At 34.3% G+C, this 16,262-nt stretch overlaps 1 protein-coding gene across 1 annotated transcript in view; it reads right to left on the bottom strand.

Moving 5' to 3' along the window:
* Nucleotides 1–562: 562 nt before the first annotated feature.
* Nucleotides 563–16,262, bottom strand: part of KIF18A (kinesin family member 18A) — a 41,935-nt gene continuing 26,235 nt past the window's right edge. Inside the window, exons 13-16 of the mRNA XM_063332380.1 lie at nt 6,434–6,917; nt 5,816–5,920; nt 3,261–3,361; nt 563–1,514 (exon numbers count right to left, since the gene is read on the bottom strand). Coding sequence (XP_063188450.1) covers nt 1,366–1,514; nt 3,261–3,361; nt 5,816–5,920; nt 6,434–6,917 — 839 coding nt within the window. The 3' untranslated portion in view covers nt 563–1,365. The remainder of the gene's footprint in view (nt 1,515–3,260; nt 3,362–5,815; nt 5,921–6,433; nt 6,918–16,262) is intronic.

Consider the following 16,262-nt stretch of genomic DNA (forward strand, 5'->3'; position numbering starts at 1 on the left):
TAAAAGTATAAAACCATAAACATTTGGAATACTGAATCAATTTCAGGAACAAATTTGATAAAAGCTATTAGATCATGGAGTCCAGTTCTCTATCACAGGAAAGCTTGTGATAGAATAACAATAATGATAACAACCTGTGAAGCTCTTTTGAGCCCATTCCTATTGCTGAAAGCCAGGACATTCTTCTGCACCACACTTCATGTTGCTAAACTGATTGGGTTGCAAGCTCCTTGCTCTAGATGGTCATTTGACACCACTGGAACTAGTTACTGGGCTTCTTCCCGTAGTTTTCCTTAGTTTGGGGAAATTCATGTATACACTTACATTTGTACAGACCAGACACATTAGAATGGTGTTCTTAAGGATGGGCAGGCTGTCAAGGCTACAATACAACTGCATATAACTACTTTGTCTCTGAATATTAATCACTTATCAGGAGATACAATATGAACTACGTGTACTTATATCAGACATTTTTCAAAACAGAAGAGGCAAAAAGGCACTTTTTTTCCCCCTAGAAGTTCAATTCACATTATATTGCTCTTATTAAAATTTTATTCAAAGTAATTAATGTAATTATCCTATTTACAACTGAATTAAAAACCTGAAAAATAAACCAGGAATATTTACAACCAAGTAACAGACTAAAAATAGAAAGGCTAAAAAAAATTTACACATAATACTTCCTTACAAACACTTTTTATAAATATCTTTGTCTCCTGGTACTACTTTGCTAGTATCTATCCACAATAACATATCCAAGAATAAAGTCTAGCATCCTAATGCTAAGCATGAACACATTTTAATATTAACATCTGTGTGACTTGCTTCCAAATGAAAATCAACTTTAACATTAGGAAGTTTCAGTGAAGACAATTTAGCAGGTTAAAACAATTCTTCTAACTTTTGTATCACAAAATTCTCATTAGAAATTTAAGACTGACTGTAGGTAAGCAATTTAAACTAGCATCTAAAAATTACAGCACCACTGATCCCCTTAAAGACTTGCATTGTCTGAAGTATTAATCTGTTAGTCACAAACACAGGGAAATGCTCACAAACATTATGGCAAAAGGTTTACTGTGCACTTCTCCATTCACAAGTCCAAATGAAATTCCGTATTCCTTTGTTAATACCCAAAAGCCATTTGTAAGCTTTAACAGGAGACAAGAAAAGAACTTATTTTATTTCAGAATTTAACAAAATCCTTCAATTTCCAAAAAGTGGTTCTTTCTGAAATAGTGCATTACCGAGACAGACATCTTTAACAGAAAACAATTCACAGGAGGAAAACGGAAGTCACCTTGTTCTCATTTGCTATCCATCAGTCCTGGATGGATTGACGGAATATGGATGAACTCAGAACTAAATCCTATTTTTTTTCTTACAAACATGAAGTAGAAGATTTTTTGATGTCCTTGATTTAACACCCAATGCTACATTTCCTTCAGAAAAGCTTCTAACTAGGTTTCTTGGCACATCCTGTTCTTGCTTCCAGCTCCTTGTTTTAATTCCTAGTGAAAAAAGAAATGTTATTACAAATAGGAAACACTCATTCAATAAACACAAGCAGAATTTGGCCTATCTCCTTTTCAGAATATGTCTAAGAATTTTTAGACATATTTCTTTTCCTTATTGAAAGCCTAATTTTGCTAAGCAAAAATGCAATCACTCTCAGCTCAGTAATCCAGTGTGCTAATTGCCTAGAAAGTACAATGATTAGACCCTTAATTGACACGAGATGCTATTAAAAAGCCACAGTGGTCTACATGAAATTGTAGAAATATGTGAAAATTTTTTTAATCCTTATTATTATAGAACAGTTTTGAAAAGTGAACGCTATGTCATTAAAGAAAGTTTTGTCTATTTAATCTGAAAGCAGCTCTCCCTCTTAGGTATTTGGTCATATTTCATTCTTCTCCTGTAATGCATGCTTTTGAACATAAAATATACTTTACATTCAGTTAAACTTTGAAGAATCAAAAAATCTATTATCTGTTTCAGACTGTGGTGCTTCCTTACATAGTTTAATAATACCACAGTACTGATTGATTTTGGTCACTTCATAACCCAGTCTTTAGTAGCGGAAATTGATACTGAGGTAACTGTGTATGCGTTTTGCCAAATAAGTAACTATTTGTTAGACAATGTTTAGCCTCAGACTTACATTTTTCAGAAAATTTATTGTAATAGAACCTCAACATTTCTCATGAATGGAGAATAATACATATTCATACATACTTGCTCCCTCCCATCAGTTCTTATGCGAAACACACGTATGTGCTGTAAAACTGGAGTATTGCCTATGCCACTGGGAAAAGCTACCCAAGTGGACTATCTCATAAGAACGGCAGACTAAAACTTTAAACAATCTTTGATCTCCTCTAAACTGCCCAAGAAGCTGTACTAAGAAAGATCATTACCTGCATTTCTGAGGATAGAGGAAAAGGAGACAAGTGGGTAGAGAGAAAAGGAAAATTGTAAGGATTTAGTGCATTAAGATCCACTGTAGGTGCCAAGCAACTTAATGCCATGCACCAGGAAAGGCAGAGGTTTTTGGAAGTTTGTGAACAAAAGACCTTAGTACACATTTACTGAAAAAATTATTTGCAACTGACTTTGTTACAGTAAAGATTTATATACCTTAGAGAGAAACCATGTAATTGCAGCAGACTTTCAGGGAATACCACCTGATAATACTATTATCAGCAATCTGTTAGAAGCAAAATTATTCCTAATATTGCTTTAAAGTATTTTTGCCTCGGCTATTGTGTTGGCCCAAAATAGCCACAAAGTTTAAGTAATAAGTCTCTGAAAAAAACATATCTGTAAAACAAATCAGTGCAGTGTTACAAAACAAAGCAAACAGTTAAAAACAGGTATGGAAATGATTAGAGGATTTTATTTCTTGATAAACCACTCTTGGCAAAGATAAAATTGGTAATAAAGTTCACCACATTTCCCACTAAGTGCACAAATAGTTTTTGGTAGAAGACCTTAACTGTCAGGAAAAGGTTTTCCCAAGAAGCTTGTAGTAATATCGAGTTTTGATTAGATACCATCGAGAGAAGTGGTTAGACATTCAGATTTTAATTTTTTTTTTAATGAACGGATATACTATTCAAAACAATGGCTTAGTGTACTGATCACAGCAATACATGCTGTTAAATTGGCAAAATGCTGAATATCAACCTCAATTTTGTGTGTCCTGTACAAACAGTTACCAATGCGGTGTCATACATTCAAGTTTTGACACTTACCTGCTATTTTGGGTACTCGCAAAGCTGTATGGCTCTCTTGTCGAATGCGTTTGGCAGAAACAGGGTCTTGCAGGCTGCCTAACCCAGTGTTTGATGTAGAACTGGAAAAACATCCAGAAAAGAGTTTGCTTTCACTGAAGTGATTAAGCTACGTTACAGTAGTTTAGGCCTTGCAATGTAGAAATATATTAAATGATATTTTCCAGTATTGGTAGTTTATAACAGAATGCAAGGAATAAACTTATTTATTCATGATGTATATATATGGCTCTTATTCCCCTTTTTCCTTTTTAAAGCTTTACAAGAATGTTTCAACTGTGAAAATAAGAACTAATGTTGCCATTTACGTTAAAATGCAGACCAATATGTCACAGTTTTTTTGGAAACAACAGAAGCCAGTTTGATGGTCATTGCATGCAAATTATACTAAGAAATAATCTTAACGCATGCATGAAATCCTTGAAATGACCAAGCTGTGTTTATTGAACAAATCGCATTTTTTATTGTTACAATAATTTTTCTACAGCCTCCAACAGAGTTGGAGGGGGTGGCTTCACAGCAGACTTTTTAGCTAAGCTGCAAGAAAGCTGTTGGAGCTTCAAATTCATTAAGACAAACCCTCTATATTTTAAAGCCTTTTATGTGATGGAGTTAAGATCTACAGTGAAAATTATGAACCTATCTGATCTCACCCTTTTACATTTGCCTCGCTAACTTTTGTCAGTTCCACTCTGTAAAACAGCCTCATAAACAAGCTAATTCTAGTTATGTCCCCAGTTTCTGTGCTTTTCCCATTCCTCTAATGATATTGTATTATTTCTACTTTACAGTCCCCTAACTTACACTAGTTTTCTTAATAATAATAAATGAAAATACACAGCAAGCAGCAAAGACTAAGACCTGCCTTGTGCCAGACCTAAGATCTATTCATGCATGCTTCTTGGAAGAGAACACCAGTAAGAATGGAACGCTATTTAGTAAAAGCGGCCTCTGTATTATGGATGACTTGTCTCTTATCCCTTGTCCTAGCAATATGACTGCTTCAAATTGTACTTCTAAGGGACAGAATATGTCTAAAATTTATATTTTTATTTTAATGTTAGTAGGAGATGAATGACTGAACTACTTCAAACAGGGAAAGCATGGGAGAAAGGGGGTAAAAGTAAAGAGGAGAAAGGAAAGGAGGCGCTATCTGAAAAGTAAGAGCATATTCCTTTTGTCCTTCACAAATAAGCAGCTTTCATTCCTTCTCTTCATCTCCAACTGCTAGATAAAACAATAAAGAGTTTTGCTTTACAGACAGTTAACAGTCTAAGGCAGAAAGGGACTTTCCCCAAAAGGAAAAAAAGTTGTGGGATTTTCCTGTAGTGTTATTCTAGCTTGGAAACTGGGAAGTACATGTTTGAGACACAGAAGGAACAAGATAAAAGAGCAGAAAGAGCTAGTCTTTTGGGAAGAGATAAGCACGTGTAAGTTTGGAAATCATTACGCAGTTATTATAAAAAAAATGTACTGCTGAAGTCTGTCTTATAACATTTACCTTAAGATAAATCAGGCTCTGAAAGTTCTCATATCTCTCCCTAAAGAGAACCTAGAAAACTAGCTCAGTTTCAGAAAGCAGGTGATTTATTTTGCTAAATTCATAATAAACTATTTGAAAAACTGAAAACATAAGATGTGCCTTTTTTCTCATCACAGAGCAATACAGTTTATTCCTTATCCTACAGCAATTCTAGGAAAACAGTTTAGAACAACAATTAATAACAATTAGAACAGGAAGATGAAATTGCATCAGGTAAATCTGTGACCTTCTAGGAAGATTTTTTTTTTTATGTCAAAGATGCTAATAAACCAAAAAAGTGCTTAAGTTTCTTCCACACCCTGTGTTCTATCTATAGAACTTGTTCCAACAGTCTTAAAACATTCTTTTGAAGACGTATGAGCTGGCAGTTCCACTCACTGTCTAGCAACAGGTGATTAAATATGATTAAAAAAAAGGTTGTATCAATTTTTGCTTTTGGAAAGAAAAAAAGAAAAAGGAAAAAGGCCTATGTTTTATCAGTCCTGATCTGATAACTAATCCTTAAATATATTAACAAAAAAAAAAGAAGTACATTTCCACTTAGTGTCTATTCAGTTTCAGCTTTTCTGCTGCTCCTACTAACAAGGCTCTTTCAGGACATAAACCAGAAGTGACGAAATGGGAGTTTTCAAATAAATTAGATTTTTAATTGACAATGCACTTTCTCTTTTCAGAATTGTGTGCCATCTTTCTATTTGGATTAGACAGCAGATATGGAAGACATGATATTAGTTTGTACTTGTTAAAATAACAGACGTTCCTAAACCAAGAGTAAAAGAGATTCTACTCAACTTGCCAGGAAAAAAACATAAATAACTGAATGGTCAAACATATTTGAGTCAGAACATTTCATATGTAGATCCAGATGACTTGATAAGAGGTTTTCAGATTTGAAATACAATACCAAAACTGAAGTGAGAACACACAAAATTAATACAGACTCATTTGTATAGAAGAATTTGTTTAATCTTACCTTAATACCTTTCTTTTTCTCGCAGCAGCAGAAGTCATTGCCATATACGAGGGCTTCTCAAGTACTGAAGTAGGATTTTTGTTTTTTAAGGAAGAGAGACCAAGTCTGAAATCAAAGAATTATATTTTTGTAAAATCTATTCTGGGTAAGGGTCAAGTGAAATTGTTCTTAACTGTAAATAAATATATGTTAAGTTGAAAAACAATACCAGAAATTTCTCTCAATATTACTTGAGATATCTTCGCAGGACTTCACACATACATGGCAGCTTTAACAACGGCATCTCTCAGTGTCAAAGAGGTTAAGGTATCTGTTTTCCAGATCGGAAAATTAAGGCTTAGAGAAAGTAACTAGGCTGAGGCATCACAAACAATTTCAAAAGTCCTGTATTTTCCTTTTGGTACATATCTTGTAAAACAGGATCAGCTTTCACCTTCCTCTGTTGATTTCAAATAATGGCAGAATTGAATCTGATGCTGATTAAAATTGAGGGTTTGATTTTCAAAATGTTGGGTTTACAAACAAAATTTACATCAATGGCAAAACCCAGCTATGAAAATAAACAGGATTAAGTTGTTTTGTTGGGTAATATTCCTTGCCCATATAAATGGAAAATACCTTTGCAAAATGCTATTGCTGCGTGGCTGTGACTCCTTCACAGATGAGTCAGTAGAATTTTCAGCTGTTTCACCTGTCTCTTCATAGAGAATTACTGTTGAGTTCATGTCATCTTCATTGCACTCTGGGATTATGTAACATGTGGAGTCCGTAACACTCGCCTTTTTCACTGGCATATCTATATTACATGCACTGGCTTCCTGAAGGCCTGCAAGGTGTAAAGGTTTCTTTACCACAGTCTGCGTACAGCAGCTTTGTACTGGCTCTCTGCAAAATTCTGGCGTATACACAATAGGGCGGACCTCCTTGGTAAGAGAATCCTCCAGATGACGGAGACTGGATTGTTTGGATGGAGCAGGACTTTGAGCTGTGATTGGAGAGTCCATTAGCTTCCGCCTAGTTCTTTTCTGTGGTGGTACTGCATATTCTATGATTTGTTGTGTACTCGTATTCATTTCTTGTGACGGTGTACCAAAAGTTGTACCTGTGCAGCATAGGCAACAATGGTTAGCACATTTACCTGTACTTACTACTTAAGTCTTGCTTTTTCCCTTCCTCTTCCCTGCTGAAATATGTTTATTAGCAGAAATTATTACAAATTCTGTTTATTTCATTTACATATTAATTTGATCATATAACCAAAATTATTTCTATTGCAGCATTGACCGGATGGTAGCATTTGTTCTGTGGCACTCAAAGTATTATAAACATGCATAGGCTGATATAGTTAATCCCAGAGATATTACGAGCAACCACAGGTATGATATGACACATGACAACAGGGGATGGAGGAGTAAGAGCATTGAAAATGATCGTATTATCATGACACAACTCTTAATTTAATTTAAGATGATACTATCCCAGTAATCTACAGCTGCCTCCTGAACACGGCCATTTTTTCCCTACCATGCAGTAGAATGAGAGAGACTGTTGTAAAAAGAAGGACACAAAATCACTGAGAGGAACAAAATTCTTTGACGTTGCAGATGGGAAAGTAGCATTTTGGAAAAGGGGAAAGAAAGAAGTTACTTGGATCCTATCATCTCGATATATCAACTCTGGAAAAAAGGTGTTTACTAAACCCCCCACCCCGAAAAATAACAAAGCAAGCAACACAGCAGTAATTGGCCATTCCCATTCATCCTGATTTATATTGTTTTTCTTGAAGTGTCATAATATTTTTATTTTCAAGTAGGTGGTAATAAAGGCAGTCTCCAAAGTAAGAGAGAAAGGCCTTTCTTTTATTTAAGTTTTCAGGAAAGAATCATTTTAAGACACAGACCACTGTTCAAATGGCGAGGCTAGTGGTGACTTAAGTAGTTAATAACAAAAAATTAAGAATTTTTTTTTTTTTTTAAACAAATCAAGAGTAGGTAGAGGGCTGTCAAAACCCCAAGTGCTTCTATATTTATCTTTCAGTGCTATTTTAAGAAATGAAGACTACTATCCTTAAGATGTCTGCAGATTGGCCTCACTTCAGCTGGTAGCCACACCATCTTACTCCCCCTTTCTGCATTGCCTACTCTATTCCTATCAGCAATTAAACTCTAAAAGGATCTGCTTTTTAAATTGCTGCAAGTTACCCAGGATCTAACTATGGTATTCACATGACAGTGTTGATAAATATTTATTTCTTGTAAAGTTCCATTCTATTTTTGCCTCAGAGTAAGAAAGTTAGTTTGAACTCCTCAGTCTGAATGCTTCTTTAGTCCTCTCTCATGTCTTAGCATTTACAGCGCTTCAGGTGTTCCATAAAAATTCTTTGAAGAGGAGGAAAATGAATTAAAACCACATATTGCATTATCCACATCCCTCCCCCCCCCCAATTTGATTTCTTAGTAAAAAAGCAAAGCATAAGTTAGTGTAGTGTTTCCTCTGACTGTTTACCACTTCTCAGCCCCCCTTTCATTTTGGCCTTGTCACCCACTTGCAACCCAATTTGCCACAGGCCAGAAGCTTTAAGAACGCCAATTCCCCAAGTACCCTCAGAAATCAGGTGTCCTGGGGAAAAGGCCCAAATAAGAGCCTCATTGAAGCAAAGCTGCCAAAGGATGATCTCAGCACTAGCTTTTGTACACACTTTGGAACCAGATGTACCATATGACGGATTCCTCAGGCCCAGCTACATGACATGATGCCCAATTAGAAGATACAAATTAGAGCTTTGAGGAGAGAGGAAAGGATTTAAAGACCTGTTCTGGGAGGATGGAATGGGTAGTATCAAAGTGTGTACAAGTAGCAAGTAAATTAGATGCTAATATATAGGCCACAAGTCTATTCTATGTTGCCAGGACTTAATTCAATAATGAAAGCATTGAAAAAACAAAGCAAACATTTACTCCTCACTTAAGCGCTCAGTTTTAGAAAGAACAATGTTTAAACTATGGTGGTTCAATACGTGATGTTGTGTTATCCAACAATGCATGAACAATAAAAGCAGGTTTATTTAAGCTAACTGGTTATGGGAAAAGATGCCTGGATAACTACACGAACAATTACAATTCTATTACACTGTTTTCAGGTTTGAAGAAACACAAAGACAGAAAACTCAGGCCTGAGAGGACTATTTGACATGAAATAACTGAATTGTGAATTTCTGTATGGGTTCACTTCATTATATATATGTAAAGGATTTTTTTTTTTTGGTTAAAAAGCAAAATACATTATTTTCTCATACCTAATCTTAGTCTAATTCATGGTCAGCATTCACCAGGTGAAGTGCAGCAGATTATTGAGACACCGTAGCTTGATTTTAATCTACACTTTAAGCTAATTCAGAATATTCTCTATGAGCAGTGAAATGGAAAGGGGAAGTAAACCAAGGCCTATGTGTTCCTCAAATAATTTTGATATCCACCAGAAATAATATAAGCATACTTTTGATTAAGATATTTTCCTCCAAGGCTTGGTAGAATTTTCTTGGTAACAAGCAAGAAACTTTATGAACTTTGTTCAATATGTACTCTGTGACGGTATCAACAATGCTATGCTTCATTGTGCTTGCTCTTTAATTTTTGTTTCATGAGTAGAATACGATTTTTTCCTACGTAAAAGACTAACATTCCTTTCTTTCAAAAACAAAATAATTTTCTAGTCATCACAACCAAAATTAAGGCTAAAAACTCTTAAAGATTTCTGGACAGATTATATTCTTAAATACAAGAAAATAAACTTAATCTAAGGATTCCAATCTAGTGTTTGAAATAACTATCCATTAAACATTTCAGGAGACATTTTAAAATATTTATTTTTTAGGTTTTCCCCTTGCCTTATATGCATTTGAATGCACGTTTCAGGAAAAATAATGGTTAGAATTCTATTTGTCTGTTGTTACATTAGGACAGGGAGGTTCCAGTTTCAGAAAGTTTGCTTACTGTAAGACACTGAGGTTTTGCTAATGTCCTGAAGTTACTAGGCAGGAAGTCTGATGGAGAAACATTTTGGCGAGTGCCAAGTTTTAGAAGCTTTTGCAGGACTAAATACTGGAAGTGTTTTTAAATTAACTGTAAATGCAAGCATTTAAACCATGAACTAAATAGGTAAAGAACACAAAAGTATTGCCAACATTAATAATTTGTTGAATTTTATCATGATAAACAGTATTTCATACTGTAATACAAGTACATTAATGAAAAGATAGTTGCAGTGCTTCTATATAGGGCAAATATAATCTGTTAGTAAAAACCAAGACCTATTTTTAGCATCTATTTATTTCTGGAATGAAACTCACTGCAAAACAAAGTTAAAGCAAAACTAGCTTTTCTTGCCAGTTAAGTATTGGAAACCATATAAAATATTCAAGAAGTGTCCCTTTTCAAAGCTTTTTGTGAAAGCATTAAGTTGCTCCTAACACAGTAAACAAGGAAGTAAACAAAAGCATCATCAACATCATATTTAACTTGGTTTCACTAAATAACGTAAACCAAATATGATGTCACAACAAATCCCAAATTCGATACCCCAATTCTGTGTTAGCTTGCTGTTATACAGAATACAGCTCCGAACAGTTATGATATAAACTAAACATAAACACAGCAAGAAAAACATTTAAGCCCACAAGGAATGCCAGTGGTTTTATTTGTCTTAATAAGGAAGCAAGATACTGAAGCAAGTTGTTAGTTTTTTGCAGGTGCTTTTAATACCTGCCATTGAGAAGTTTAAATAAAATGGACCCAGACAACAATAGGCCCTGCAAAAATACTACTATAGATTTCAGATGACTTCAAGTGGTCATATCAAAAGTGTTTCTCCTTAAAAAAAAAATAAAAATAATTATTTCATTTTTTATTTGTGAGAACCTATTTTCAAATACTTCAAAGGCTACTCAATATTATTAAAAAACCATTAATAATAAGAGGCATACTTTAAGATTTATATATAAAAATTCCCATTGAAAGAGAATATTTCATACCTCAAGCTGACGCAAAAGTAATATGCCTCAAATTGAAACACCATACCTTGTCTTTCGTATACACTAAATTCATTCAATTTTAGCATAATGTTGTCAAAACAAGCACTGAATGTTTCAGCAAGTGGTTTTAGAAAACGTGGACGTCTGTCACTACATGGCTTCTATTGCAATGGGACAGCTAGAACAAGGGGGAACAAGTTCCCCTAAATCCTATTCTAGAAGGGAAAAAGACAAGGCTCCAGAACAAAGGACTGAAGTGTTTTAAGTGGCAAATGTGAACTTCCAGTACTAACGCAACACAAAAGAGACATTCATTTCATGGCAGGTCATGCCTACTAAAACCAAAGTATTTGTATTTAGGCAACGCTTTCCCCCAGGATAGTCAATTTTAGCATGATATTGTTAAGCACTTGTAGGTGGGATGTATGTATATGTTATATGTTTTAGCACATACTTTGTCTTATTGCCTAAATATTCCAATGAGTAAACAGAAAATTGATGTAACAGCACATTCCTAATTAAAAATAACTGAGGTAATATATAATACCTTAATAAAACATTACAGATGATGTTAATATGGAATTGTTTTATTTCTTGCAGTTACAAACAGTAGATACCCCTTTCATATCACATACTAATTTTAACACTAAGAGAAATACTTACCTCCCACAGAACAATTATACTGTTGAGCCCACTGCAGCACGCTGTGGCAAATCCCTTAAGTATAAATGGGTTACAAAACACAGAATTGACAAACTTGGAAGATATCTACTGGCAATTATTACATGTGATTGGTTCAATGGGATTTCCCATTGCATTGGAACTGGAAACTGCAAGTCGGCTGACTCTAGATTTGTCCTGTTACCCCTGTCTGTCTTAAGACTGTCCTACTGGCTAGTGGTGGACTGAGTACAGCTATTCTTATTTTCTTAAGGAACAAATCTAAATAGTTCATGAATGGATATCTAATGCTAATCATTAAGTGTTGTCATTACTTTTCTACTGAAAGACAAACAACTCTAAAGAAAATCTCCAAACCCACTCCATAATAAAGCAGGGAAATGATGTTTATGGTTTGTATTTGCTTCAGGTTTTACAGCCAGTTCAATCTTTTCCATCAGAATGATCATCATGATTCAGTGGTATTAAGTTTACTTTTTATTTCATATACAAAAATGAATCACTGTATACTTTACAGGAACATCCGCAGTTAACCTGATGGAGTAGCTTAAAAGAAAAATTGTATTTCCTTAGCTAGTGCTTTCAGCTACAACACTTCTCTTTAAAAAGAAGCATTATTCCAAGTATATTTTAGAGAATAGACCACATTTGCTGATCTTTAATTTTAGGCTGATGATTATAAAAGATAATTGTCAGATTTTTTTAATATTATTTTTCTTAAAGAGATTCACTCGGAAATTAAAAATAAAAGTCATCTTCCACTGACCAACCACCCCCCATCAAACAGCATTAGGTGGTTTTGGTCATTAGTTTGTTGTATTATCTGTCACAAAAGACTACTCAGAAGAACTGATTTATCAGGAGAGAAACATAGCAAGATTAGATATTTACAGCCCTGTGAGTTAATATGAAAAGCAGAATGCAGTATTTGTGAAACCTGAGTCACAGCAAAAGTGAGCAAAGTTCATGACAAAACGACTCTAATAAATTGGGTTAGTTCTAATTGATGCTTGGGACAAAATAATGGCCAAGTCTTCTCTTCTTCTGGAACTCATGTTAATACATGCACACGGCGATTATTTCTGGAAACTGTGCTAAATTAAGTCTACCAGGTTGTTCTGCTAAGTGAAATCAAATATTAATGTATTCATTTCAATAAACATTTCTGGTCTACCAATGATTGATCCAATTACAATACTAATCATGCATTTTCATTCTTTTAACAACTGACTCACGGAATTCCAAATTACAAGTGAGGCCTAGTGACTGCATTTCAATTATTTAATATTCATGTGACCCAAAGGTGTCACTGTGATGGCCAGTTTCACAAGTTGCACAAACGACAGCTGTGAACTGAAAAAGGCTAAAATCTAGGCTGCATTCTTCTGAGCCACAGTGGTCAGGTGCACTGTTTTACATGGCATGAGAAAAAAAAATACCTGAAAGTCCTATGGGACAGTGTGAAAAACCTGCTCAGTATAAGACAAATCTTTCCTATATACAAGATGCATGCTTTTCCTACTTTAATCAAATCTTTTACTACATACAAATACACCCTAATTTTTCCTGCCACACAAAATAATAAATTGACTTTACTTTCGGATGTTTGTGACAAGGGGAGGTAATGGATGCCTTTTGTTTGGTTTTTTTTTTTTTTCCTGTAAATCAATTTCATTCTCTCAATGGTAATGTACAGTAAGGCTTCCGGAAATGGGATGTCTGAAACAATGCCAAGAACTTTCCCATTCACAGAAACACTTGCAAATACCAGTCAGAGCTCTCCACCCACCAGTCCATACTCTATGAATACTGTATGGCTCGCCGTTAACCAACACCCAAGAATCAGGGCAGAATACATTTTTAAAGGAACTTTTGTTTTCATAACTTGTGCTTTACTGAACACAAATAGTTGAGTTGTTCACAAGGTCGCACATTTATGGTTTCATGAAGCATACAAAAGCTTAATCTATTTTTTTTTTTTACATATTTGTAAACAAAAATGATAGAGGAAAACAAGCATTTCCTCTATAAAACAACAATTCTAGTTTATAATTAAAGTCTCTGTAAATACTTACTATGGGCGAATGCTTACAAATAGGAGTATACATTGATGAAACAAGTGTTTAAAAAAATATCTTCCCTATTAATGTATAGTGAAACTATGGTTAAGACATGTTATGGAAACCCCATGTTAAGGCTGCATAATGAAAGTGAACAAGAGTAGAGGTTTTGAAAATAATGTGTTCTCAGTCATATTTTAAGAAACAAAAATTAAATTACCAAGGAAAAACAATATTTAAAAAAGTATATATGAATACACTTAGTGAGATAAATGAATGTTGTGTAAGTAGTTTAAAATTATTTTTACTTGAACAACTTGAAAGTGAAATATAATTCAAATGTTTCATTTTGAGGGTATTTATTTTTAAAATCCTGAACTGGCGGAGGAAGAAAAAACCCACATTAAATAAGTGCAATCAGAAATTTAAAATTCAGATACTCTGTTGAGCTCTTCACAAAATACTCCCTGAATCATTTTATCTAGAGAGTGTTAGCATGCACTGCAAAACAACTGTTTGTTAGATCAAATTACTTGTCATGCATAGCTGTGTTAATACAGCACTGTCTAAACAAACCAGAGGAGCAGGGAACATTAGCTTAGGACAAATTGTGAATTTTCTGAGAGCTATTTCTGGTACCCCTAGTAGTGCTCCTGTAGATACAGATGCCTAAGCAATATTACTTGGTTGGATGAGGTTGCTGCTTAACAGTCAGCTAGTAACACACATCTCTGACTCTCAGAGTAAGACATTATGCAGAAAGTGTTTAAAGGCTTCAAAGGTAAAAGGAAAAACAAGATAGAAAGAGGTCTACTCCTGTAGTGAAGACTACATGTGCTTTGGCAAAGCTTACGAGCTTTCATTAGCTTTCTCTAAAAATCAGAGTTTTTAAGCACAAAAATTCACTACCTTGATAACTTGACCACAGAAATAGATGTTGAATGAATGGCCAAGAGAGTATCTTGATCTTTTCCTCTCCCACTATGACTTTATATTATTTAATACATAGGAGAACCTTTCCAAGGAAAAATTCTTCATTAGAAACAGAGTGCAATTGAGCTGAAATTCTTTGGTATTTTGAAACTCCTAATAGAAAGAAAGATCTTATAATAAGGTAATATCAAAACCACTTAATACAATAAACTAAGCACTTTCTGAATATATTTTTCAAAACTTATTTCTGTAAGAATTTCAACAAAACCTCAAATAAAAATCCCTACTCTTTCATCTTTGCTGTCATTCCCCTTACTCTTTTCAGATGTTTTTTTCCGCATCAATTACTAGTTTGACTTCATTCTCCAAGATCAAATAGTCAAATGTGGTTACTTCCAAAAAAACCCACGAGAAGTTAAGGCCCTGCTTTCACAGCTTTTCCTGTTCTACAGAAATGATTCAGCTGCTTCAGCCTTTTGGTGACAGTGCTTACAATCAGAAGAGTTATTTATATGACTTAAAGCATTTTAATTTTTATTGGAAAACACTCAATAACAACTCAATTGTATTTGAACAATGTCATGGCTCCCTCTAAAAGAACTGCCAGCAAGAGGTTATAGTGTCATTAAAAAAAGACTCTGCAATGACCGGTGCCTCATGTTTTATGATGTGCAGAATACAGCAGTTTCCTTTAAGTACAGGTGTTTTTCTGCATCACTACCATTTTAAATGCGTAGTGACTAAGCTTGTAGTTTGGTAATGAATTTGAAATTTCCAAACGTGGATAACGCATGGATACTGCGTACATCCTTAGATACTTTTGAGTTCAAAAGATATGTAATTATTAACTTCATAAGCTTACACACTAAAGAGGAATTAATATTTTCCCTCATAAGTCTTACTGTTTTCTACGTGAGTAGCATCTCATTTTTGCAGAGGGATTTTATCTCAAAAAAAATTTTCTTTCAAATGTGTTAACGTAGATTTAAAAAGCAATATATAACATTTATTACCAGCAGACCTAGTACACTCCTCTTCCTCTTAGATGCTCTAAGCTTACATTTCATATGAAAGAAACGTTATTTTGCCACCAATTAACTTTTCCACCCACTTCCCCAAATTATTTAAAAAGAAACTTCTGAGACACTAACACAAGGCAACATATATTTATATTAAATGGGAGATTTAAAAAAAAAAAATACCGCTCTCAACTTATAACATGAAAAATAAGAAGCAAATCACATGAACTGCGTTGCTCCTTCCTGCTGACAAGTTGAAGTCCGTGCAATTATGTTAAATGTGAAATATGGATTTTTATATAAGGAATAATGATCACTGTGTAGCACATGGGTAATGTTTGGGTTTTTTTTTTTTCCATCTTCATGCAAAACACTATTTCCTTCCCAACATCTTGAACAAATTATAAATAATAAAATATCAATGCGCCAAAGGTGTGAGGGGATCTGTATAAATCTTCCTTTTTATTTGTTCGCTAAGGTCTTAGGTCAGCTCTTACTAACATTTGCCAAGCATACTTCTGAGATGACTTTAGGGAGAAGGAATTGGATTCTTGAATAATTTATTTCATCTTTAAAGGAAAGAAGAAATTACTACATCCTTCCTATTTCTGATTGGGAAGTTGCCCTTGCACTACTTCACATTTTCCCACGCTAATGTATTATTTCTGATTTATGTTTTTTTTTTTTCTTAATAGTTTGTTATATACATTCTGCACAAGAGAAAT

The sequence above is a fragment of the Chroicocephalus ridibundus genome, chromosome 4 (assembly GCF_963924245.1).
Source record: "Chroicocephalus ridibundus chromosome 4, bChrRid1.1, whole genome shotgun sequence".
Classification (NCBI taxonomy): domain Eukaryota; kingdom Metazoa; phylum Chordata; class Aves; order Charadriiformes; family Laridae; genus Chroicocephalus; species Chroicocephalus ridibundus.